This window comes from Arachis hypogaea, chromosome 8 (assembly GCF_003086295.3).
Source record: "Arachis hypogaea cultivar Tifrunner chromosome 8, arahy.Tifrunner.gnm2.J5K5, whole genome shotgun sequence".
Lineage (NCBI taxonomy): Eukaryota > Viridiplantae > Streptophyta > Magnoliopsida > Fabales > Fabaceae > Arachis > Arachis hypogaea.
The window spans coordinates 28,783,182-28,810,507 of NC_092043.1; the positions used below are offsets into that span (position 1 = coordinate 28,783,182).

A 27,326-nucleotide genomic window follows, 5' to 3' on the forward strand; every position below is an offset into this window, starting at 1 on the left:
TGGCATTATGCAAGTTTGCAAGTGGAAGAGGCATGAAGCGTGGAATACACGCGCAATAAGGGAGAGTGGGAATGGTGTGTGAGGGAAGTGAGGGCCCGCGAGTGTTTGGTCGGACCATGCTAATAAAAAAGCGGTCCTTAAATTGGTTGGCTTTGGCCCTTTCTTCGACACATTATTTTCTCCACGCGCTGTGCATTCTTTTTTTATAACGTATAGGGAGCCAATGGACTAAGCGTACGATGTGTACAATAGAGATTTAGGAAGTACTAGAGATATGATTATTATTGTCCTATCAGGTTATACTTTTGGGATGAATAGGTACATGACATGGTATTAGTGTTCTAGATCCGAAAGGTTAAGGGTTTAATCTTTGGTGAACTCTAAAATCAGCTTAATTTTTTGGAATGAGTGATTTTCTGACATGGGATGTTTATTATCCGTGGTATTCGAATGGTTATTCTAGATAGTATGAGTGGTGTTCATTTTATTCATAAATCAAAGATTTAGCCCATTGTACACGTACGTTTAGGCCATTGGTCCTTAACAGTACTTTTTTTTTAATTAAAGGTGAGATTCGAATTCAAAATTTTTAAGTGGGTATAAAAAGATTATTCTGTTAATTAATATATTTATCAAATTTTAAATTTATATATAATTATTTATTTTTTAATGTTAAGATAATATTAGTTATTTTATTACTTCTTTTAATTTAATTAATATAAATAAATTAATCGTTATTTATTTATAATATTTAGGAATATTTTTAAATTTTATATAATATTAAATTAGTTCATCTTCCTAATTTAAATATATTTTATCCTTTTATGTATGCATATTCTCTAATTTTGGCAATGGATAATGTGAGGAGACATGAGGATAAAAAACTTATACAAAGAATTGCACAAAGTAATATATACATGGACAAAGTAATTAATTAATTAAAGAGAAAGACAAAGACAAAATAAAAAATGGGGGGCCATGCTCTTGGTTACGGGACAATAATTCTCTCATAAAACTTATGTTTCGGTTATGAAAGGGCATGGTTTGTTTTTAAGTGATATTTTATATTATTAATTATGTATTTTTTGTGGGACTTGTATGTTAAAATTCAATTTATTAATTTACAGTAAAACTGTAAAAGTCTATGTTGAATATATGATCCGTGAAACTTTTCTGATTGAGATGAATTACTCCCATTGTAAAAGGTGAGTAGTGATAATCAAATTATATCAACAGCCAAATGTATTGTTGTTTTTTCTTCAAATTTGAAATTTTAATTTCCTCCTTCTTTTTTCCCATAAAACAAGGACATATATATGATTGTAGTTAGGTGAGAATCAAAGCTTTTTTTTATTTTATATATATAGAATCATTGACAAATAGTGTTATATATATGTGTTTGCAATTATAACTGTTTTTTTAATAATTATTTATATAGTCAATATAAAAAATAATTATTTTTATTAGTATAATATTACATAATATATGTATAAAACGATTTAATATTAAAAATGCATCAAAATTAAATTTATATATATAATAGTAATCTTAAACCATCATGATGAAGTCCTATTTTTATAAGCGAACTAATGTCTCATGTACTATCCAAAAGGGTCTCAAATAACGAGACTATTATTGTATTATTTATTTATTGGCAATATATATATATTAGATAAAATAAGGAAGAACATGTCACATGTGAAAGGATACCGGAATGAAGAAGGAAGATGGAAATGTGTTGATATGGTGAAGTTAAAGCTTTTTTTTGTTTGTCTGATTGCTGACTCTTTTTTTTGGCTGGTAAAACGGTGCCTTCAACTCATGCAAAGATTTGGCTCTCTAAAACCTCGTTTGGGTATCACAAACCAACGGGACACGGAAAGTTTTTCTTGTTCTTTTCTTGCATTTTATTCTTACGGCCTAATCATCACTTTAATTATACACCAAACAGATATCAACAAAGAACCACTCCCAACAACACTATTTTTCTTTCTTTTTTTGTCATTAAGCCAATCAAATATTCCTGCATATATTAATACTGCTTATTAGCTTGGAAGTTACTACAACTACTATACTTTACAAATTATAACTGATATTGCGTGATGACCCTCTTTGATGTATAATTATATTAGATGTATATTAAAATCACTCACTAATATAAAATATATGTTATAATATAATATATATTAAAAATAAATTAAATATTTATATATAAATACATATATAAATATATAGCGACTGATTTTAGTAATTAATTTTAATATACATAAAATTACTATACTTTACAAATTAATATATTAATTTTTAAAAGAATTAAAACTTATGAGGACATGGTATCCTTTAATTTTGCAAAAAAAATTGAGTAGATGCATATAAATTAAAAGACACTGACACTCAAATTAGTTCAAATAGCATTTTATCAAAGATTTCTTAAAAGTGAAATTCAAAAAGTATCTAACACGTTTATTTTATAATATTCTTATTATGGTCGGTACTGTTATCATTTTAAAATCTTTAGTTATTAGTACGAGGATTAATAATTATAATTGAAAAGGTTTTTAATAAGAGTAGTAAAGTTGATGATGTAAAAAATGAAATTATAGAATACAGAGAGAAAAACAAAAAAGAAGTGAATTGAGAAAAAATCAGAATAAACTATCATATATTGAACTCCTTTTTTTTATTTACAAGGTATTGTTATTTATAAAGACATATTGTGTAACTGAATTTTGTAATAAAATTTCAGTTATTAACTCCACTACACATAGTTAACCAAAATCTGTAGTTTCATGATCTTGATCCTTGACGGCCCCCGGGATGAACAAACACGAAATTTGCCATAAAATTTGGAAAAAAAAGTGATCGATAGTGGCTTGGTAAATATATCAGCCACCTGTTCTGAGGATGGAATATTAGTGACAAATAGTTTCTTATGTGTAACTTGGTCCCTCACAAAGTGAAGATCTAGCTCGAAATTCTTAGATTTGCTGTGTAAAATTGGATTTACAGTAAGAAGGCAAGCACTTTGGTTGTCACAGTAGAGAGTAAGAGCTGTGGTGAGAGAGAGATGTAACTCATGAAGCAGATTTTGTGTCCAAATGACTTTAGATTGAGCTGCATCAATTGCACGAAACTCAGCTTCTGTGCTTGATCGACTAACGACACGTTGCTTGTTGCTTTTCCATGCAATCAAGTTTGTTCCTAGGTTGACACAGTATCCAATAACACTTTTTCTATCATCAGCATCTGCTCCCCAATCAGCATATGAAAAAACAAATAATCGAAAGTCAGTACAGGCTGTAAATAAGAGATCCTGATCCATACTTCCCTTAATATATCTAAGTATCCTTTTGAGTGCTTTCCAATGATTGACAGTGGAATTGTGCATATACTGACAAATCTTGCTAACAGCAAATGTAAGGTCTGGTCTAGTAAGTGTGAGATATTGAAGGGTCCCTGCAATAGAACGAAATAATTTTGGATCTTCAAAATGAGAGGAATCATTAGCTGACAATTTTGAAGAAGCAACCATAGGAGTTGGGGCTGAATTAGCCATAGTCATTTTGGTTCTATCAAGTAAGTCAGTGATATATTTCTTTTGATGCAGTAAAATTTGAGAATCATTCACATAATTGACTTCTAAGCCAAGAAAAAAAAAAACTGAATTTGCCTAGGTCTTTAAGAGAGAAAATAGAGTAAAGCTGCTGAATTAATAATTGTAATTCAGAGAGGTTATCTCCAGTTAATAGAATATCATCAACATATGCACATAATAGAGTTACAGATGTATTAGTATGTCTTATGAATAAAGAAGGATCTGAACGAGTACTAATAAAACTAAACTTCTTTAATGTGGTAGATAAGGTTAGAAACCAAGCTTTAGGAGCTTGTTTGAGTCCATAAATAGCTTTCTGTAATCTGCAAACAAGAGAAGGGTTAGTGTCACAAAATTCTGGAGGTTGTTGCATATAAACCATTTCATGTAAATCACCATTGAAAAATGCATTGTCAAAATCAAATTGTCTCAATTTCCAGCCTCGAGACAAGGCAATTGAGAGCACAATTCGGATGACCACAAGCTACCTTTATATCTAATGACTTGTTCTCGAGGGTTCTTTTCAATGCAAAGACTCATTTGCTGCCTATAATGACAACACTAGGTGGTGGAAAGATTAAATCTCATGTTTGGCATTTTAAAAGTATAGAATACTCAGTTTGTATTGCCTATTTCCAATGAGCATGTTTTAATGCTTTCTGAAGCTATTTTTGGTATAAGATGTAGAAACTCTGAATTACTATGCAATGAGAAAGTGATAGTAGAAAAAATTCGAGGTTTAGAGATTCCAGATTTAGATCTGATTTTTATTGGGTGAATGTTGGATGGTGGTGAAGAAAGAGATGGTGATACTTGTGATGAAAAAGAAGAGATAATGGGGGGTTGAAGAGGTAACACTATTTTCATATCTGAAGTTGAAATTGGGCCATTAGGCATTGTGGGAGATTGAAGGTCACAATTTACTGATGTAAGATGTGAAGTTGAGTGAGGCAAATTTGAAGAGGGAGGGGAGGAGATGGAGGAAGAAATTGGTGTTTCTAAAGGAGGTGTGTGTGACTGAATTGGTGATGGTGGTCCAAGGATAACTTGTGGTGTAGGTAAGAGAGGTGAGGAGTTTGAAATAGAAGAATATTTTGAAGTAAAATGGGAAGAGTATGAGAATATTTTGAAGTAAAAACAACATTTCTTGATATATATAATTTACCTGATGAAGAAAGACACTTATAGCTTTTGTGACTAAAATCATAGCCTAAGAATAAACATAAATGAGACTTGTAATTAAATTTATGTTTGTTGTAAGGCCTCAAGAGAGGATAGCAAACACAGCCAAATACTTTGAGAAAAGTGTAATCTGGTTGTTGATGAAAGAGTTTCTCCAAAGAAAATAATTGATCGAGAACAGGAGTGGAAAGTCTATAAATGAGATAAGCAGCAGTTTGAAATGCATAATCCCATAACTGTAATGAAAGAGCAGCTGTGGCAAGAAGTGGTAGACCAACTTCTGTAAGATGTCAATATTTTCTTTCCATTGTCCCTTGTTGTTGATGTGTATAAGGACATGAAAGTCTATGAATAATTTTCTACTCAGTCAAATAAGTCTTGAAGGAATTAGACAAAAATTCAAGACCATGATCACTTTGTATAGTTTTAAGCTGATGTCTAATTTGTCTTTTCAAAGTAATTTTATATTGTTTAAAAGCTACTAAGACTTTAGATTTATTAACCAGAAGAGAAAGAGAAGTGTATCTACTATAAGTATCTACAAAACTAATATAATATCTAAAACCATTCTTAGAAACTATAGGAGCTGATCCCCAAATATCTATGTAGACAAGTTCTAAGGGATGCACATACACAGATTGAGAATTTGAAAAAGGTAATTGATGTAACTTTGTCATAGAACAGAATTCACAAATAGATATAGGAGTAGAGCATTTTAAATGTAAAATTTGATTTTTATTCAAAATATGTGAGACAGTTTTCATAGAGGGATGACCAAGTCTCTTATGTCATATATCTACAAAATTATTGAGAATTGAAGTAGCAGTTAATGCAGTTTGTTGCTTTACACAATTTAGAGTTGGAAAAAGAGTTTTTAGTACAAACAGATTGGGAAACACATAAATTCCATTCTTAGCTATCCCTTGAAGTAGATGATTCCTGGTAGCCTGATCTCGAACAAAGCAATTGTGAGGCCAAAACTAAAAAAAGACCGAGTTATCATCTGTAAATTTAGAAACGCTCAAGAGATTTTGGGTTATTTGAAGCACAAGTAATAGATTAGTTAATTTGAAAGATAGAGCAGTACTTGAATCATAAAGAGTAGAAGAACTAGATTTAGAAATCTTGAAACCTTGACCATTACCTATATACAACTATCGAACCCAATCTGATTCTCAACAGCTTGAAGAAGGTTATTAGATTCAGCTGTCACATGGTGACTAGCTCCAGAGTTAGGATACCAAGCTATATTTTGTGAGGATGATGATGGTGGTGGTGCTGCCAAGAATGCCCTAGGTTGATGAAAGGATGTTGGAGGAACTGGAGGGTGATATGATTTAGCTGAAAATGTTGCATTAGGTGACTGAAATTGCTGGTCAAATCTGTAATAACAACTCCAAGCAGCATGTCCAGCGCGATTACAGATCTGACAAAACAAGCGACTTGAGTTGGTAAATCTACCACCTCTCATGAATCTTCCTCCTCTTCCTCTGCCTCTAGAAGGATTGTAGTTTCTTTGAAAATTTTGATCCGAAGGGATAGAAGATTGAGATAAGTTGGCTAAATGAATTGGTTGTGAAGGTTTCTTGAATCGATTTAGCATGTCTTCGTATGCTACCAGGTATGATTCTGTTTCAACTACTGTAAACTTGCCCATTTTTGCCATGACAGTGCCAATGAAGCCTTGATATTCTCCAGTGACTCCATCAAGAATTGTTTGAATATATTTATCTTTAGAGAACGGTGCCTCTAAGACAATTAATGAATCTACTAATTGTCTAATTTTTGTAAAATATTTAGTAGTGGTAGTAGTGAGTCTTACAGACTTTAATTGTGATCGAAGACTCTAAATTCTTACCCTTGATGATACTGTAAAGAATTCAAGAATAGTATCCCACATCTCATAAAAGAATTTACAGTGCACATTCTTGTTTTTGAAGGTTGTATCCATAAATGCCAATAGCCAGGTCATAAGAGATTTGTCCTGGAGTGTCCATTCTTTGAAGGTTTTTGATTCAGTATTTGTTGGTTTTGCTGGGTCTCCAGAATCCACCATTTGAGTTGGGATGTTCTCATTCTTGAAGTGGCTTTTAAGATTCTGACTTTCCACTATGATGATTGCAGTTTGTTTTCACGTTAGGAAGTTGTTGCCGTTGAGCTTATCAGAGATAACTGGTAAACAATATTTGGAGTTGGAAACATTAGAAAGGATCATAACCATTGTGTCAACTATTAAACTTTGGATACCATGAAAAGGTTTCTGATAAGAATAGTAAAGTTGATGATGTAGAAAATAAAATTGTAGAATACAAAGAGAAGAATAGAAAAAAAGTGAATTAAGAGAAAATCAGAATGAACTATCATGCGTTAAACTCCCTTTCTTTATGTACAAGGCATTATTATTTATAAAGACATATTATGTAACTGAATTTTGTAACAAAATTTTAATTATTAACTCCATTACACATAGCTAATCAAAATCTATAACTTCTTTATCTTAATCATTGACAATAATAAAAACTATATATATTGTATTATCTACTGTTATACTATGTTAATATTTGATTGAATCATGCTAGTTTTATCTTATATTTTATAACAGTGTAATTAAATATGTTTCCCTTCTTAAATTATCAATTTAGAGTTGGGTTAGGCCAAAATTTTAACATGCTTAAAAGCATTCATGATAATAAAAAAATGAATTATGATGGAATATTAAAATATATAAATTTGATGGTCTAAAACTAGGCACAAGGCGACAGAGAAAGCCCCGGCAAGTACGATACGTAGCCGATTTTAGAGTTGATTGTCAACGCACATACATACACGTATATATAGAGTACAGTATAGTCATATAGGATCATGTAAGGGTTAAAAGGAATAACTATTTTGATCTTCTTAGGAATCAATTGGATTGGACTTTGGCCTTAACTACAATCATCTTGTTATGTTAAATCAATATCTTCTCTTCTATTCTATCTTATTCTCTATTTGGTTATTAAATAATAAAACTAAATTATGATCATTTATCTAATAAGTTTGATGCGTGCTTTTGTACGAATCTTATGATAGAAAACACACCAACAACAACAACGTCGTCGTCATCATCATCAATATGAACGAATATAAAAAAAAAAAAAAGAGGAGAATAATAATATATAATAGTAGTTAGTAATATTGATAACCCAGGCAAGAAGGTGTGGTTTGGAAAAGGATATTGGATTGGTTGGTTAAGAATCAACATTGATACCGACACAAAATGCCGAGACAATTAAGACATGAAGATGAAATGATTGACACATGGAGAAAACGATCATACATACATACATAGATACATACATGCACAACAATTTTTTTGTTGGAGAGACAAGAAATTAAATTATATTAAATTAAAAGAATGGAGAATTGAATAATTTAAAATAATTATGGGGTGGCCCCTCCTGCACCAAATGCAAGCTCATTCTTATCTTATGCTGAAAGGGGCCATAACTTTCACAGATGTCCCATTTTTGCCGTCCCAAATTAATTTGTATTGCTACTGTGCCCATATTCATCCATGCTATCTATGCTCATATGGTAAATAATTGTAAATTTGAACACACTCATGCATTTGGTTTTTTCCCTCTATGGCCTTTGTCCTTTTCTTGCAGTACCACCATTTTATGATGTGGTCCCTTTCACCATCTCTATATACTCACCTCATTTTCTTCACTGCCAGAATTTGTCTCCTCCAAATCCCAATTAATTTTTTCTTTAACACGGGTTAAGTTTATTAAGCCATCCAGGGTCTGTTGTTGTTAGTTGCTGACATGGTAGGATTGCATGCAAGACCAAATTTGATAGGGCCCTACCCACCATGGCAGGAGGAAAAGGGGTCCCCATAAATTGACAAAAGAACCCAACTTTTGGCCATATGTTTACACAAGATGCCTCTATATATGAATTATGACCATCATGATCAACATGAAATTAAAGAAAGGACAGCTTAATATAAAAGCATTTTGCGTTAACACAGAATCTAAAAAAGAATCGCACTCAAAAAATATAATGAACGAATTAGAATACGATATTACATTTGTAGTTGTTTTTAGGAGTTAAATTGATAATCACACAGAGACAATTAAACCGTAATTAGAAGACTCTCCATCATCATGAATGAGAAAAAAAAAAAGTGAAAATTGAAAAGCAGGTAGGGCAAGGCAAACAAACCCTAAAAAGTGGTCAGTGTCCTCTCCTGTGAGGTGGTCTGGTCTCTGTCTATGAGGCTGGCAATGGTAAGTGATGAAGATGATAAAAGACTAGTAGGTAGCTCCTACTAGTAGCTGTATAGCTAGGGTAGTACTAGCTTTGATTTTATTTTTACATGTCCAATGTCAACTCCTTCTTCCCTCCACTATTATTTACCAAATGGACCACTCTACCCCTACCCCCCTTTGCAGTGAGACTCTCAGTTTATTACAGCAGTGAGTGATGAGGGCAATGTTATCTTGTCTTACTAATAATGTTGGTAACTTTGGATTATAATTATTGAAGGAAGGGGATGGTGACAGCTAGAGACAAGTGTAGGCGTTGGTTGAGACTGGACACGTGTCAAGATCAGAGAGGTTGGACGCGTTAGCAATGGCAAAAGGAGGGTCCCCCACCATGCATCGTGATGATGGATGGGGACACTCCTCTCTCTTAGGAATCTCTGTCGTTGTGTTCTGTTCTCTCTGTTTCTCTCTCACTCTCACGGGTTTAACATCCCCCATTTACACTATTTATATTTACATACCACACCTTGCATCTCTGCTTCTTATTAATTAATTACTTTATTTTTACAAACATGTGTTCAATCAAACATTTTGCTGAATGCTGCTCCCAAACAAACAAGGACTGGAGTGCTATGACGAAATATAACTATTTAATATCTCTTAAATTTTAAATTCTGAATTCGAATTATTATATAAAATACAATAAATAAAGAGCTAAAATAAATTCGTTTAAAAAAAATAATATTTTTCTTCTCTTATAACATATTTAAATTATATCTTTTCTATTTTTAAAATATACACTTTCTCTTTTTACAATAATTAAATAATATACATTTTAGTCTATTTAACTAAAATACTCTTTAATAATAATAATTATAATTATATATAATACTAATAATAATATAAAATATATATTTATTATTACTATAATAAATTTAATTTATTTTTAATATTTTAACTTGTTACCGAATATTTAGTTTAAAATTTGTTATGTATTTCATAATCAATGATAAATATTAAAAACAAATAAAATTATTACTTTAACAATAAATATATTATTATTATTGCTATTACATAATATAAAATATTTTAACTTTTTTATAAAAATATTTAATCTAAAACTTTTATATATTTTATGATTAATGATAAAAAATTAAAAATAAAATAAAATACATAACTATTAATATAATAAGTTTAATTATTTTTAATTTTTTATTAATCATAAAATATATAAAAAAATTTGAATTAAATATGTTTGTAACAAGTTAAAATATTAAAAATAAACAAAAAACTATTACAATAATAATAAGTATATATTTTATATTATTACATCATTTTTTGAAACAATAAAATAATTAGTGTATATAAAATTAATTATAAAAAATATTTTAATCGAATAAATTAAAATGTATGTTATTTAACTCTTACGGGAGATGATAATGTATATTTTAGACATCTCCTAAGAAAAAAAAATATCATTCTCTCTTAATTTAATTAACAAAAAGTGCATCACTCCTTATTTAATAAATATCGTTTAAAAATGAACAAAAAATTTTATATATTTAACTAAATTATCTTAATTATTATTTTCATATGTAAATATTGTCAAAAAATATATAATCAGGTAGCTAATTAACTGACATATTTGTTTAAACAAATATCAAAATTTCAAATTTTATAACTTAAATTCGCAATAAATTAATTTAGTAAGAGGATATATTGAAAAATAAAAAAAATTATCAAAAGACATATTAAAACCCTAATTAATTTTATTTATGGTTTAATTTAAAGGATATATGTATGGTACATGATAAAAGTTTGTTAAGAATTGAATGTAAAATTAGAGATATATAGGAAAGTGGAAAAGTGAAAGTTGCATTGGATATTGAGAAATGAGAAGTGAGTATATATGGGATGATGGTATAAAGACGGTCGGTGGTTGGCGGGTTGGAATGGAGTCAATAGAAAGCAAGCAAGCATCTGCCGCTGCCACCATCAATTCATAATCTCCCCCAATTTCCAAACTCACATGCTGTCATGTTGCTTCTTGGATTTAAAATAAATACTCATCAAATTTACTAATTAGGAGAATTTAGTAACAATAATCTCATCAAGGTTTCATGCAACTTTCAACCTAGGGAAACATATGTTCCCAATTTATAGACTCGTCGAAGATTCAAATAATGTAATGTGGAAATAATAATAATAATAATAATAATAATAATAATGCCTTTCTTTTTGTTTTTGGTCCGGGCAATATTATATAGCGTTTCTAGTTTCTTGTGATGTATTGGGGACGAGCTACTGAATGCTGTTGTTACTTACTTTTCTTTGGGCTTCGGCCCTCCATTGCTAAAAAAAAAATAGTTGAATAATTACCTCACTTGTTTACTAGTTTAAATTTTGTGTTGTACATACAATAATTTGTTAGTCAATAACAAATTCTTAAATAGAATTCAAATCTATAAGAAATTATGAAAAAAAATAACTTGTTATATTAGTATAATACCTTTATTTCACTGGAACCTTAAAGAATATTTATTTTTTGATAAATTAAAATAAAGAGTAACACAATACTTGACACTGTAAAAGTAAAGAGTGTTTAAAACTTGTAAAAGAAGAAGCGGTAGAACAAAATCCATTAGAGGAAAAAAATCCTATATATATAAGGTGTTGTGCAATGCATTTGACAACACCACGTGTCACATTGTTAGAATGTCGGATCAGCGGTTATCGTTTGTTCTTGGTTGCTACTTACTTTCGTTTTAATTAGTTAGCCACATTATCTTTCATCTCCAACACCATTCACTCATTAATTATTCTCTTTTGGTTTTTGTTTTCATGGTTGAGTTTCTAAACTTCTAATTTAGAACTCATTTTCTTGAGTACCCCCAACAAAACATGCTTTGCGGAAAAGGACATCATATATATGAATAAATAATAATAATAATAATAATAATATAGTGGTAGGAGCTTCATTGAATTCAACTAAATTAATTAAGTGCTTTACAAGCTACAACCTACTAAAAGCTATGTCTTGGTTTGAATTCAAATTTAATTACGTATGTACTAACCAATGTAACGAGAAATGGGATAAATATTTTGGTTCCCTTGGTAACTATTATCCTTTAAGAATTGAGTAGGATAATAACTATAGAAATATAATTAATGATGTGTAAAAGTAGAATGTTATGGCATGCGTATGGAAAAGGTAGATGTCCATTCACATACACTAGGTTTAATTAATGGCATGTACTTTGATTTCATTTCATTTCTAATACCTAATATATGCTATGCTATTATCCTTAGGTATTAGGGGAATATTCAGTCCTTTTTAGACTTTAGAATCATAGGTTTTTCACATGCATGGTTGGTTATTAGTCTAGGTATTAGGGTGTGGGGATGCATGGGCGAGTGAGTGAGTGAGTGTGAGATGCATGCAAACATCATATCACAGTAATAATTAAGACCAAACTCTATGTATCTATTTTAGAGTGTATATAAATGTAGGTATATAGGACCACTATTAAATCATTCATGGCCATTCCTTTAAAATAAGGCATGTACAAACATGTGGAACAAGTATATCAATAGGGCCAATAAATTCAACAAATTAATTAACCTATTCTATGCTATTGTTTTAATCCTTTTTTCAGTTAGCTGATGCCCCTAACCGCCGGACTGTTATTATGATAATGCGCCATAATTTGTGCATGTTTGCTGCTTGATAATCTAGACAGTAATACTTTGATTGAGAGTGGATTCCAACACCAACAGAATTGTAGTAGCCGTTGGCTAATAGGTTAATGCATACATAAGGTAAGATTTAAAATTCCTAACACTTATTTAAGTGGATGAATGAACTCATCGCTCAACCAACCTAAATTTATTGTTAAAGGGGCACTGTTAGTTGCCTTGATTCCTGAACTTGCCACTAGAATAAATTCAAAAACAAAAAAACATTTAAAGGTGAGTTTCATTAGAAATGCTTAATGGTGCTAAGTTGTTTATTTTTTGTAATCTTGGATAAACAGAAATGTTTGATAATAAAAAAAATTAGTTAAAAATAACCAAAATTTGTAAGTTTGAACAATTTTTTTTTGTCTCCTATAAGAAAATGTCATTGTGGGCTGCTTTAATATTTTGGGCCAACTCCAGTTAAAAAAGAAGTTACAATGCATAGAGTTACAATACATTACGATTCCGTTGAATTTTTGTGGAATACCAAAGATTTTACTTCAAGAAAAAAACCTAAGCCATTTAAAAAATTGAGTGTACATAATGAAGAGAGTAACCAAAAAAAAAAAGAAGAGAAAATTAGTATTATTGTTGAGAAAAACGTTACAAAACATCTCATGAATTGTTTTTTAAAAAAATGTGAAGCCAGCCCATAGAAAACAAAATGGGCTTTAGGAGGACCTAACTCTACTAAATTAAACAACTTCAAAATAACAACAATAATTAAAAAGAACAATAGGACCTGCAGCAAAGGAATTAGTGATGGATACTCTTAATAAACCAAAATATATTATAAAATATCAAAAACCTAGTTCTCATATTTGAGGTTGACTAGGAAAGGCACCATTCCAGCTTGCAGATCCAATGCATGTGGCTTTACCCTGTAAATTTGTGTCATGTTATAACAGCCATGTGATATATCATTGTACTTTGTCCCTACTTTGATCCCTTCAGCTCATGTACCTGTTCTGTTGCTTCCATGTGCAGAAAGAAAGCAATGAAGATACATATTTCGAAATTTATATACCAAATCCTAACCTCAGATAACATGTTCCCTTGAATGCCTAACAAACACTAATCAGTGATCTTGTACTTGTACCCTACTACCTTCTTATTTCACCAAACAATTTACATTAGTAAAACAAATGATGCTAAGGAATATAACATAGACTAAAAAAAACCAAATAAATTAAAACAAGGAGGGTTCTGTCTGGGAGGGACTACTTCCCTTCTAATTATAAAATCCAAAGGTAATATTATCCTACAGAATTTCCATGAAGGTTCGACATCGGTGACAATGGATTCCTAAGGCTTGCCTGGATGCCTTTGCTTCTCATCTCTATGACCTTCTTATGACAGTTTGAATGCACTGATGGTACAAAAGTGGGGCTAGCTGCTGGTCGATATTCGGGGAAGAGGCGACCAGACCTGTATCGAACACCGCAGGCATTGCACAGCGTCTTTGGACCCATCGGTCCCTCTCTCCACTGTGGGGTCTTTGTCACCTCGCAATGCATGCATTTTCTGGTGGGAACTGGCTCCTGTGATGAGGATCTTTTCATGTCATTGTGACCTGAAAGCACAGGGAGATCCCTTTTCCTCTGTTTTTTTGTGTTGTTTAATGATTTCTCAGCATGGTGTGTCCCTAAATTTGATTCCGGGTCAACTTTCATTTCATAAATTTGCCAAGCCGGTGAAGTAGGAACAGAAGGAATCACAAATAGAGGACTGAAGCTTGATGCACGCTGGCGCTTGCTTCGAGCACGCTTTACCGGGATGGCAGGTAGATCAAGGTTGGAATTCTCAGCTGAAGAAGTACTACTGCTTTCAAAAACAGAAACTGGGCTGTAGGTTCGAAGTTGATGCAAATCTTTTCCATTGAGAGATGAATTCTGGTTCAGAATGGTTTTTCCAACATCCAATCCAGCAGTCTCATCCAGCTGTTTTATTGGAGAAACCTCATTACTCTGCAATGTAAAATGATCATCAAACCCAAAAACAGAGAGTTCAAATCAGATGCAACATTAATTATATGCTTGATTATCTTGAAATCACAGATCAATTTACCTAAGCACATTTTAAATTAATAAACAAATAAGGAATCCAGGTAATTTCTTCTAACATTTACATCCATGTTCCACTCCACAGCTATCCTGTAAGAGGCTGCTACTGTTTGAATGTATCTCATAGTGTTATCATTTATAAGCTTCTGCTATGGAAAATTGTCATATCAGGGACCAAAGAGCCATTTTTCACTCAAACTACTAGGTCTGCGAAGTCTTGCCTCTAAAACTTGTATATGACTACACACTGCAAACTAACTCTTTTTTCATTAAACAGATCCACCGAGGAAAACTTAATCTATAATCACCCAGGAATAGTTGTAACAGACAGCTTAACAGATATAAGTTTAAACAATTTAAATCTATGCAGAGACGCAAGGGGCCAATAATTATGTGTTATCCGGTCATTGACCAAATAACAACACACAGGAAGATATATCTCTATTCATCCACTTCTTCAAGAACACAAGATGATATTCGCTGCCATATATTCATCATCCAAAATGACTAAAACTTCCGCATTTCAAGCACAGTCTAAATACTGTTGCCAGATAGTTCTCACTTTCTGAGGGTGACACTCCTAAAATTTAAGGCATGACTACCAAGATTTTCTTGAGTTCTTTTGTGTGTATACTGTATATAACTGAAAGAAGAAAGGGCACCTTTTTTAGAACCTAATGATTGATAAAGCTTACCATTTATACAACTAAAAATTTACCAGATGATACATTTCCCTTCCTTGTTATTTCTTTATATATATATATATATATATATTCTGTGTTTCTTTCTCTTTGTTTTGTGCCATCCAAAATACTTTAACTACCAGCTTTGTGTATACCAAGAGGAAAGTTTGGGCAACCTGAATAAAAGACAAAGGAATTTAACTTCCAGCTTCCTCCCTTTCTCTCCCCTTGCCATGCAACTATGCAACCCTGTAAAGTTCCAACTTCGGGTGCATAAAGGCGTGCACTACAGAGTACAAACAGAATAATAGCAGCATCTCTAGGAGATTTTGGATCAGTATCAGATGAAACGAAGTAAATTATTTCAAAACTAAGTAGATATCATTGCTCTTATTATGATCTCCGCTACTGTGAAAAATGAGCAAACGGCAGTAGCAGCAAAGTTTGAGCCAATTTAGAGTTGCACACTGCAAAGTCATTACTGCTGGGAGACATTCTAATACTTGTGAAATCAACTCAGCAGTAGACATTAAATCATGTGGCGTGTTCTCCCAATATACCACCTATGATGTAAATTTATGAAAACTGAAACTCTAATATTTGATTCTTTCACATTTTTTCTCCAATTTCCCTAAACCAAAAACCAAGGTAATTCTACAAGTTCCTTCTCTTACTCACAAAGGAATTACAAGTATCGCCTCTTGCCCATTCTACAAATGAGTGCCATAATTTGTTTTGTCAATCTGGCAAAGTTTCTACACAACACTGTTCCACTTTTCCTTAGAAGTCAAAGCTTTGGCAAAAATTCCAACCATTGAAAGTAAGAGCCATCTAAGTATAATTCTTAATCTTTCCAATCAAAGGCTTACAATGAAATTTCAGGACAAATATTTTACAAAAGACATGGATCATATAAAACAAAACTGTCATCGCCAGTAACACAAATTCAAAAAAAAAAGCAAGAAATAATCACAATTTATCCTTCAACGTCAATGGATTCATATTACTTCAGTAGCACATGATAACAGCATGAATATATTAAGTACATGCAACATAAGTGCATGGTGAAAAGAAGTTACACAGATCAAAAGACATCAAAGTCTGCATTCCACACACCATAACTCCAAATTAAAATACTTACAGAACCAGAGAAACTTCCCCCAAGTTGTGGCTTTTCATTTTGGGTTTTATCACTACAGAGCACAGTCGATGACACCGAAAAAACATCATAACATGGCTCAATGCGTTTAAACTGAGCATCCCAGTCTTCTTCAACAACATTCGGTTCCACATCTTCCAACGGGAAATCTAAAAAGCTGAAGACATCATCAAAAGCCTCGTCGGACAGGCCATTAAAATTCTTCTCGAAAAACCAAGAGTCCTTCATATTATTACCAACATCCTGCTCCACAATATTACAATTCATACAAATGACATCAAATTATAAGCATTATCATCTCTTGCTTTATTACATTATATCATACCTCAAAACGAAAAAGTAACAAGACAAAGTTACAAACTATTGATTATCCGTAGAAAATTAGCCACAAATTAAGAATTTATTCTAAAAGCATGGTATAAATGTAAGGGAATGTTATCTTGTCAGGTCCAAATTGTTCACCTTGAAATTAACCTAGTAACAGTGAAATTATGCGTATTTTATATTCATAAAAAATACAAAAAGCAAAATAAAACCCAGCTAAAAAGGTCAGTCTTTCACATTTGCCATCAATTTGCAGAAAAAAATAATCTATGCCCACATGAAATAATGGAGAACGCATGCAATATATAGTGATAAAACAGAGGGAGGAAAATAAAAAGAACACAAAATAAGAAGAAAAGGGAGGCGCTTTGAAAGTACCTCAGACATGGTTTTGCTTCAGTGAGGAAATGGAGCACATTGCTCAGTGAATCAGTGATAATGAAAATGGCGACAGAGTCTGAAGATTAATCTGACAGAACGCACAAAAGATCAAAGGGAAATGAGATTCCTTTGAATCTCTTTGTGTCCGAATTTGGTAAATTAGGTTTTGTTTTTGTGCAGTGCTGTGCGATGCTACCATGCGGAACACCTTATCGTGCACCCTCTGTTGCTCTCGTGAGTTAAATAAATATTTCTCTTTCCATCTATATTATTATTACTAGAAAATGGTGAAATTCATGCATGAAATATTATTTATTTTTTAAATTAGTTATATTAATTATTTTGTTATTTTTGTTTAATGTGCTATATCAACGCATAGTAATAGAAATGACGAAATAAGTAATATTATTAATTTAAAATATTTTAAAAATAAATTTGACCATTTATTATTATTATTATTATTATTATTATTATTATTATTATTATCTTTCCATTAAAAAGGCTTTCTCTTTACAAATAATTTCTTTCACTTTCCTTTTCCTGTATCATTCCATCTATTTCAATTTTAAATCTTGATTTATGTTTTTATTTACTTGTCACATTTAATTCTTATATTCACTTTTAATTAATTAGATTTTTCTATGTTGAATGTTGTATGTTTAAACAATTCTATATATACATCAAATTACATTTATTTTTAGATAATCATTTATGTTATAGTTATAAGACGTTATTATTTTTACTAATATAGCGATATATAATTAAACATATTTATAATTTTTTATTATTAATAAAATTTTATATAATATATAATATATATATTTGCATTTTGTTTTGACCGTTTGGATGGAGCCAAAAGCCATTCTTTATTCCTGCCAATGCTCTTGAAAATGTGGAAATACCAAAGTCTATAATGTAGAACCACAAATAAATAAGGTGAAAAGTCGGATACAGTCGACTTCACCTGAGATTGATAACTGAGAGTTGTTAAATAAAAAATTAGTCAAATCATTTAATGACTCTCAATTATCAACTTTACGTGAAGTCGATTACACCTGAATTTCTACTAATAAATAAAGAATGAAAATGTGAAAGAAACCTAAAAATCTTATTCACTTGTTAACTTAAATAGTTGATCAAGCTAGTAGCTACAAGAAAAACCCTATTTTTTTCATTTTGGTAAAGGAACTTTTCTCCTTACTTTTGGAAAGAAGGCCAATCATTCTTTTTTCTCACGCATAATCAAATTAAACCTGTATTTCATTTCTTTTAGAAAACTAGTCTTATGATATGATTGATATCTTTGAAATTAACATTTTTTACGATAAACTTTTTCTCTAAAAATGATATAATCAGCTGCCATTTTTTGCTCTTCTACCAATAATATAAAATAGTAGTTATATATATTAGATATGTCAATAAAACAACATAAATAAGGAGTGGGGAAAATAAATAAATAAAGAAGGTTGGTCAAATGAGGTGGTAAGGGGGTGATGAAGCACGAGATATGGATCTGGGAGGAATTGTTTAAAGCAAGAAAAGGTGGATCTAAATGGAATTAATATATGTGATTTGAATGAATGTATCTTAGAGAGATTTGTTGGAGTGATTTGAACCAAAAAGAAAAAACCAAAAATTGATTGGAGCGATCACCGACGATCACCACGGGACCAATGAGATTTATTTCATTACCTGTTACGTCCCAATGAGTATGGGTCCTTTCAAATTTAATAATTCCTGGGACTCTTATTTCCACGTGGGACCAGCCCTGTTCCCATTATTATTATTATTATTATTATTATTATTATTATTATTATTGTGCAAATGCAACAATTTTACGTGTTTAAGGGCAATAAAAATGCTGACATTTAGTGCACAAAGAAAAGTTATTTGTTCATTGCTTATAATTAAAGGAATTAGTTTTGGGCTTAATGTAATGTAAAAGCGTGTTCATAATGCTAACTAGTGGCAATTGCACATCATTTTAAGCGAAGGAAAAGTGGAAACTTGAAAATAAAAAAGACACCACAGGGGGAAAGAAAACGTTTTAACCACATAAAAGGAAAAGAAACAGCACCTACGGAAAACAGAACAGAGAGACCAAGATGGGTAGATTTTAGATAGATGGTCGATCTAAATATAAGGAGACATAGTTGTCAGATCTACCATCGAGAAAAATGGATCAAAGGAAATGATTAATTATTTGGAAAAAAGCAGATGAAAGTATAATCTAGCTATTAAGGAACTATAGCACGTGCTTATTTTATTAGATTTGTACTTAACCTAGTGTCACTACTGTCCAATAAAAACCGCGGCTAATATAAGTTCAAAAGTACAAAAATACAATAGTAACGAGGAGTACCGTCATAACTAGTTAGATCTTAATAATTAGAGCATGATCAAGTGACGATGGAAGTAATCAATTAATACTGGCCTAAAGTTTTTTATTTATATTATTTTCCCATTTTTCTCAAATGCTTCGTGTCACCGACATAGAATAGCGGTGAAAATATGTGACCTCGGGCACACGGAGATGAAATAGAAAAAAGCATGTACTTTATCTTGTCTGATATCTTTATCAAGTGAGGTATACACACCCAACTGCTATCTGTTAACAACTATTGGCAAAGTCGTTTTCTTGCACAAGAAGCATTCTCGTTCACTACTAGTTGTAGCATAGTCTATTTTTTGAAATAGAATGGAATGAATTATTAATGTTAAAAACACCATTATGAATGTTTAAGTATTTTGGAAATCATGAACTGAATTGCTTCTGCTCTTTTCTTTCAGTCTCTCTTTGTAAGGGCAACAGTAGAATAATGACTTATTTAAATTTTTATATGTACATTCATTTCTACCGAACCAATGCTACTTTATTATTTCAAAAATATTAATCCTACTACATATTCATCCTCCTCCTAACATTGCTCACAGTTCCAGAACTGGTTCAGAGAATTAAATTGATTGAATAAAAAATAATGACTTGTTGAAGTAAATTTATGGAGGTAAAGAATCTAGAATTTCAATTATCTACATTTGCAACTTGGAAGTTTCCTCCTCCACAATGTACGAGTCTCATCGGAAATCATGGTTTCAGTGGAACTGATTTCGAAGCATCCAGATGGTTAAGCCGGACGGTTCCAAGAAGAAATTCAGGGAGCTCTTCCCGAGTATTTCCCTGAAACAGGATGCATGTCACACCTATTAGCACAGAGGCATAAAAGAAACTGATCTGATAACCACCCAACGGCATTGTTCTGAAGATGATTCAAATACAAGAATTTAGGAGTTTTTAATGATATGGTATTTCAATTTTTTTCACAAAACTTAATTTAAAGAAAGAAAAAGAACAAGATCATTCTACCTGTACTAAAAAGGCCATCTCAATAACCAGATGGCTGAGGTACCCAAGGACAAGACTCACCACACCTCTTGCGACAGTTGATGATCCAATATCAATCCCAAGCTGCAATGGATATTATGATTTCAAGATGAGCACTAGTTAAAAGTTTGATCACTTCTATGCATGATGCACACATCCACATAGCCTCTATTATTTCTTGAATTCCTACCATTTTTTTCAGTAAATTACACAAATATCCCCTGATATTAAGTGATATTACATATGATACTCCTTAATTTGTAAGAGTATACACAAACCTTTTCCTGATATTTAAGTAATATTACTCCTAATACTCTTACTCTTGAATTTATAAAATGTGAGGGAGTTTAAATTGATGGATGTCATGTGTAGTATCATTTAACATAAGATATAGCAACCAAAGATCATATGCTAATTGTTTTAACTTTCTAAATTAGTTGCAACCCATGTACTCTCCATTAGTTATGCAAAATTTACCTCCAAATAGTTCTTCCCCTGAAAATAGTGGATTTCCAATGCTTGACCAACTAGGCATGCCTTCTTCCCTACACTCTGCTTTACAATCCATGAACCCTGAAACAAACTTGTGTAACTCTTAGTCTCTTACTATCCATGGATTAAACAAACGGAAAAATAATAGTTTTTGCCTCCTTGAAGAGGACCTTATCAACATAGCTATTACTAATCACAGATTAAAAAGGAACATTACTCAAGAGACAAGTGATTGGTTGAAAAAGAAAATTAGGAAAAGGCACGTTCACATTTTAAAAAATGTTTCTACAAAATCTGCACAGGGTCAAGAAATGGCTAGGGTCAAATGCAAGCTGCAATGTGAGAGGATTCTAACCCAATGCATTATTTAAGATAATCTTAATTTGGATTAAAAGGAGATTCTTATACCATTTACTTATTTTGTGTATTTTGGGTTGTACAACTAGAGTTAATTGTGCACCAGCAATTAACTATACTAACCTTAGATATATATGGTATAAGTTTAAATCTCGAATTTCTGAAGGCATCATCACCCTTTATAAAACTATCTAGCAAGGGAGCATCTTCCACAGGGGTATTCATCATATAGTATAGTGCAAGGCTATATGTAGTAGAACCTGGAACCTGGATCATAGAAACGCCTAAATAAGGGTTATGCAAATATTTTTAGTCAACAAAAGCACAACCTACTAACTAACCTGAATGTTTATAATGAAGAAGAACTCAGGCCCACCCTGTGCTGCATATTTCTGCAAGTATATACTTCATGTTTTAGTTGATAATCAATGACAATGACAAATCATAATGAACATTCAAGAAATGAAGACCACAAGAATGGAAATGAAGCACCTGCACAATGCTCCCAGGACGGCCGGCAAGATCATCTTCCCTTCTATCAGATCTCAGCCAATCTGCAGCAACCAATTGCATCAAGGTTCCCTTTGCTTTAACCTAGTGATAAAAAAAAAGCCAACCAAAGAATAAACATGAAAACTAAGCATGTCATACCACTTCGGAAATTTTGAAAGGACTGCAGATGTTTGGCTTGATTAGTAATTACATCAATAGCAAAAAACCTAACACATAAATCTAACTGCTATTTATTCGGTAGATTAGGAGTTAGTGTATTTCAACACATACTGTAGGAGGAAAAGACAATATCTAATGCTTGATCAGCCCATAATAGATTGTTGAAGTAATGGAAAATAGAAAAAGGTGAAAGCAAGGAACTGCCAAAATAGCTTTTCCCACTTTATGTTTTGTTGATAACATCATGTAAGTGATAAGGAGTTGTTGCTTATACCTTCTTGCCGTCAACTAGATAATTTTCTCCACGAATCAGGAATGTAGAAGGATCTGTTTCTGTCAAACTGCAAGGTAAAGTACAAGTAGGATCTTTTGGAAGAGTGGATCCATAGGCACATGAGATACTCTCTTCCCTGGCCATCTCATGCAAGTCTACATAACCCCTCTTCTGAACTGTAGTGGATTTGTTTGTAGTCATTGTTAATCAAAGAATAATTAAACCTGGATAATGCGATATAACACCAAAGATAAAACTAAGTACCTGCAAGGTCATGCAATCTTCTCACGAAACTAGCTGCAGTTGATAACTTCTGGTTTTTCCAGTAGAATATGTTAAAGGGAGAAAAGCCGCAAATGAGATGAGCAACCCAGCATCATAAAAAGTGTTTATGACATACAAAGTTAAAATTTCTCAAACACAGCCCTGCCTGTATGCGCATCTCTTGGAATGTCATGGGAGGTGGTGAACCCAATGGGTTTTGACAAGATAAACGCTAAATTGCTGGACTATATGGAAAATGCATATTAAAACATACTTAAATAGTAGCATACACTCCCGGCCCTTGAAATCCCTTGGTATGTCGTAAGTGTCAATTATTAAACAAACTATTTCAAACAGCTTTTACCTGAGTCTTTTGGTGACTACATTCGGCCATCCATTCATTTTCTGGCTCATCACAATCCGATGGTTCTAGAACATCGTAAAACTTGTCATCTGCATCATTCATACTAACAAGGCTTGCACGCTCTGCTTGTGTTTGATCTACTTCTTCATCAAAATTATCATTAGCGTCCTCATCTCCAGCCTGAATTTCGGTATCAGAGCTTATTTCTCCTCCATTTAGACGAAGCCCACTTTTTCTTATCAATTCTCCAGATGAATAATCAGATGGAGGACAATTTCCTAGCTTAGCTTTCAATAACTCCCGTAATGCTGCAAATTTATAAGTTAATACGAACTTTAATACTAATGATCCAATTAAATACGCTAATATCTATTATCTGGTGACATAAAATAAATGTAGACAGCTAAGTAAGGATATAATACTAAGTTATGTCCACTAGTATAAACTTATTTGCAAAATAAGACTACCAGCAACTCTGCCAAGCATTTTAATCGTAATGGAACGTGCTGAAGAAGGTTTAATATAAGATCTCCATGACTTCCAATCAATAGCAAGCATATGCTTTACAACCGATTGCTTTCCTTTGTTCACTGGTGATACAACATAACCTCCACCTACAAGAGAATGTAAGTTGTCACATTCAGCTACTTGTATACATAACTTTTCCTATAGATACCATACCAACAACTTCCAGAATTAAGATAACAGAAAAAGAAAACAATTATATGATTCTAGATTTCCGATATTAAGTTATATAATATCCGATTTGCTAGAGTACCAGACAGGCTAATAGAATAGATTTGAAGAATAGGCTCTATCAACAGTTTTCAGCATACATTACTTTTAAGGCAGGCACGAACGTAGCCATTCTGAGGAGGACACTTTTTGTGAAACACAGAGTGGTAAAGAATAACTGCAACAAGGAGAGTCAAAGAAGTTACTTTCATGAAGATTGTAAAACCATGTGAGCTTTTCGTTAGCATATATATTTTCAACAAATCACTATTACCATAGGTTCCATCATCTTCTCTCCTCCAATAGCGTCGCAACAAGAGATCTCTCCGTTTCATTCCCCTAAAAAAAAAGTGATAGCCAACAACAAAAATATTACTATAGAAAGAGCATGTAGGATGATATTACCTTAAAACAAGTAGTGATACATGATCAGCAGTGAAAGCTTATTGGGTCTTACCAAGGCAACCAATCACTATATAGCTGTTTGTGAATAATGTCAGTGTGACCATCTAGGTGTTCGACTACACTCCCCTTGTAGAAACAGAAATCCCATCTGCAAGTCAATGTTTATTGATAATAGCAACAAACATGGTTAGTAGAATTACGCCAAAATTTCCGCACACAGTATACTGAAGCTATTATATATCTACGACATAATATTTAGTTTGCATATTGAATTCCTAAAGTTAATATATAAAACACCGCGATTATTATATCTCTACTTTTTCCAAACAAGGCACTCCCTTCCACCTTTGCCCAACACTGCGATTATTGACCATAAAACTAAATAATAATATGCTCGGTGTCCAGGTAAATTGCACAATGTGAACTTGATATGGGTTTTGGTAAGAGAGACTTACAGATACACAGATATCACATTTCACGTGGTTTGGGAAGAGCAACATGGGAAAGTCCCTTTGGAGAGTGACAGACTTAAAGATAGAAGCTGGAGCAATTTCACACATTTCACTTCCCAACTCTTGGGAGAATAACATGGGAAAGACCGTTTGGAAGTTTAAATTTATGCTATGCTATCTTATTTTTTACTATAACAGTTCATCTTTTATCCAATCCAAATAATAACATTGATGTATTAGTTTTTTGTGATGTATTAATTTTATGTATCAAATTAACAATACTATGTTATGTTGCACAGTATAATGCTATACAAAACAATTGAGAACCTTAGTCCATATGCAACATCCCTAAGCTAAGATGTCAGAATAACAATTCAAAGCTGCTTCCTAACAGATATCCAACCATCAAATAAGGAGATATCTTTGGGTTAATACAACAATGCAACTGGTGGATGTGCATTAATGCACTTACTCTGATCTTGAAGGACCAAGAGACATAAGAGTCTGGAAAACGGCTTCTGAAGTTCCATCAACTACTCCAACTGCCATTATTGCTGGGTGATCATCCCATTTCTAGAGATAGGAACATATTCAAGAACTCAAACGTCTAACATAATTTTATACCAAAAGTTACACGGGAAACAATCTGCAAACCTTTGCAACCGAATCTCTGTCCTTTGCTTCCTTGAATAGCCGTAAACCTACATTGCACCCATAAAAACATATGTATTATATTTTGCTAGCTCTTGTGCTTCAGTAAAATATCCAAAAAAAAATTAAAAAAGAATTCCTAACTCAAACAACAGACACTGAAGTACTACCATTCTGGCAACCAAAGATTGTCCAGGGTGAAGGGGCAATAACGTCAAAAGAAGAAGCTGTCCAGTCTACAGAATTTGGGTGACATCTACTAGAAGATCCACTTAGTCTGTAAGCCAGGTCCCATTAAAAGAAATCAGTATGATGTAGCACAAAATTGTAATTAAGATAACTCATAATTCTATTTTATTTTATTCAGCACAAATTATTTAAGCATCATATGAAAATTTATGTTGCTTTACCTAAAGGATTGCCATCTCCTCTTAGAACAACCTATAGCCTCATCTCCAGTATCAGGGACACCCTACACAAGTTCGTAGCAAGAGCTTCTTCCATGGGTAAAACAGTTCCTTTGTATGCTAAAAAAATTTCAGATGTTTGTACCTTCAAAGATGCTTCATGAATAGACTGAATCCACCTGGCTGCTTCTTCAGGACGGCTTGCTCCTAACTACAAATTCACGTTTCGTAATTGAAACAAAAGCGAAACATCAAACAAGAAGTCGTACCTGAAAACCAAAATAACGACCTCACCTTTAATCGATCATTGTGATTTGAAGAATTATACAGTGTGAACATGAAGAACACCTGCAACAACACGTGCAAACAAACAAAATCAGCATTCCGGTGGTTTTGAACACAAATTAAAATCGAAGGCCTCAAAACAAATTAAAGGAGCACACATACTTTTCTGTTAATGCTCTCCCTCCCGTTATCCATCACACGAATGCAGGAATCTACAATAGCACTTCTAACGGGATCCTGCCAATACAAAAACAATATAAATGTTCATATATAGAAAAAGGCTTACGTCAGCATTCAGGAACTAACAAATAAATGAATAAAATAGATTCATGAAATCATTCAGTTCAATAGCATAACAAAATCGAGAATAACTTAATACGAATGAAAGGAACTGAAAAATTGATATTAACTCTTAAGAAAGTAGTGGTCCTATGGAGCGAACCTGGTTGGCGGAAGATTTGAAGCTGCGGAGGTTGTTACCGTCGAGAACGAAGTATCGCTTCCGTGAGAATTGGAGTCCAATACGGTTGGAGCGTATGAGATACAACCATCCTTCCATTCTTCCTCCGGCGGCGGCGGCATCTCCGTCAGTGGCAGTGGCACTACTAGTACTTGCCATAGCTGAAGCTGAGGCAGCAACCAACTCCGATCCCTCGTCTCTGACTGCGTCTGACTCGCACTATTCTCTAATCATTTTAGATACAGCTGTCAATTTATTTCAAATTAAAAATAAAAAAAAAAGTGAAAAGGAAAATGGAGATCGTGAAGTAGTGGTGGTGGGAAGTTAGAAGTAACAGAAAAGTATGCAGTGTGTGTTATTGCATCGGAATTGCGGAATTTCCGTTATATGTGGGTGGCGTGTGTTTTTCTCTCTCTTGGCTCTGCTCTGCTGTGAGCCTGTGACTTGAGACCAACTCAATTCCTTTCAACTTTCTTCCTCTATCAAAAGACAAAGATTGCCTCTCACGTTACTCACTAATACTATTTTTATTTCACACTTTTTTTTTTCTTTTATCTCTCTACTTTAAGGTAGCGTTTGTTTTCGGAGACAGGACACGGAGATATGGACAGCACATTCTTAAAATGCGTTTGGAAGCAAAGACATGGATACTGAACATATTGTCTCGGGACAGTTTTTTATACTTTTGTGTCCACTCTTTTACAAAGGACAATAATGGACACGGAATTTGGAACAGGGACACAGACTA

At 32.6% G+C, this 27,326-nt stretch overlaps 2 protein-coding genes across 9 annotated transcripts; both read right to left on the reverse strand.

The window, feature by feature from the left end:
• Window positions 1–13,766: 13,766 nt before the first annotated feature.
• LOC112706801 (GATA transcription factor 11) lies at window positions 13,767–17,632 on the reverse strand. The gene is made up of 3 exons (XM_025758283.3): window positions 17,376–17,632; window positions 16,656–16,916; window positions 13,767–14,735 (listed from the first exon to the last, which is right to left on the reverse strand). The coding sequence occupies exons 1-3, from the start codon at window positions 17,382–17,384 to the stop codon at window positions 14,025–14,027; spliced, it is 981 nt and encodes a 326-aa protein (XP_025614068.1). The 5' UTR covers window positions 17,385–17,632; the 3' UTR covers window positions 13,767–14,024.
• A 2,597-nt stretch (window positions 17,633–20,229) lies between these two features.
• Window positions 20,230–27,114, reverse strand: LOC112706802 (protein ENHANCED DISEASE RESISTANCE 2-like). Of its 8 annotated transcripts, none has more exons than XM_072200982.1 (21): window positions 26,561–27,114; window positions 26,281–26,355; window positions 26,128–26,181; window positions 25,979–26,044; window positions 25,837–25,898; window positions 25,597–25,703; window positions 25,430–25,476; window positions 25,248–25,348; window positions 24,376–24,471; window positions 24,193–24,257; window positions 24,025–24,096; window positions 23,651–23,797; window positions 23,184–23,491; window positions 22,820–22,865; window positions 22,556–22,731; window positions 22,102–22,203; window positions 21,951–22,001; window positions 21,733–21,876; window positions 21,238–21,333; window positions 20,743–20,844; window positions 20,230–20,556 (listed from the first exon to the last, which is right to left on the reverse strand). In XM_072200982.1, exons 1-21 carry the CDS (start codon window positions 26,735–26,737, stop codon window positions 20,464–20,466), a joined length of 2,187 nt encoding a protein of 728 aa, XP_072057083.1. In that variant the 5' UTR covers window positions 26,738–27,114; the 3' UTR covers window positions 20,230–20,463. The 8 variants fall into 8 exon arrangements, with proteins under 8 accessions (XP_072057083.1, XP_025614070.1, XP_025614071.1 ...); XM_025758285.3 differs by having other exon boundaries at window positions 20,230–20,635; XM_025758286.3 differs by having other exon boundaries at window positions 22,820–22,868.
• Window positions 27,115–27,326: the final 212 nt, after the last annotated feature.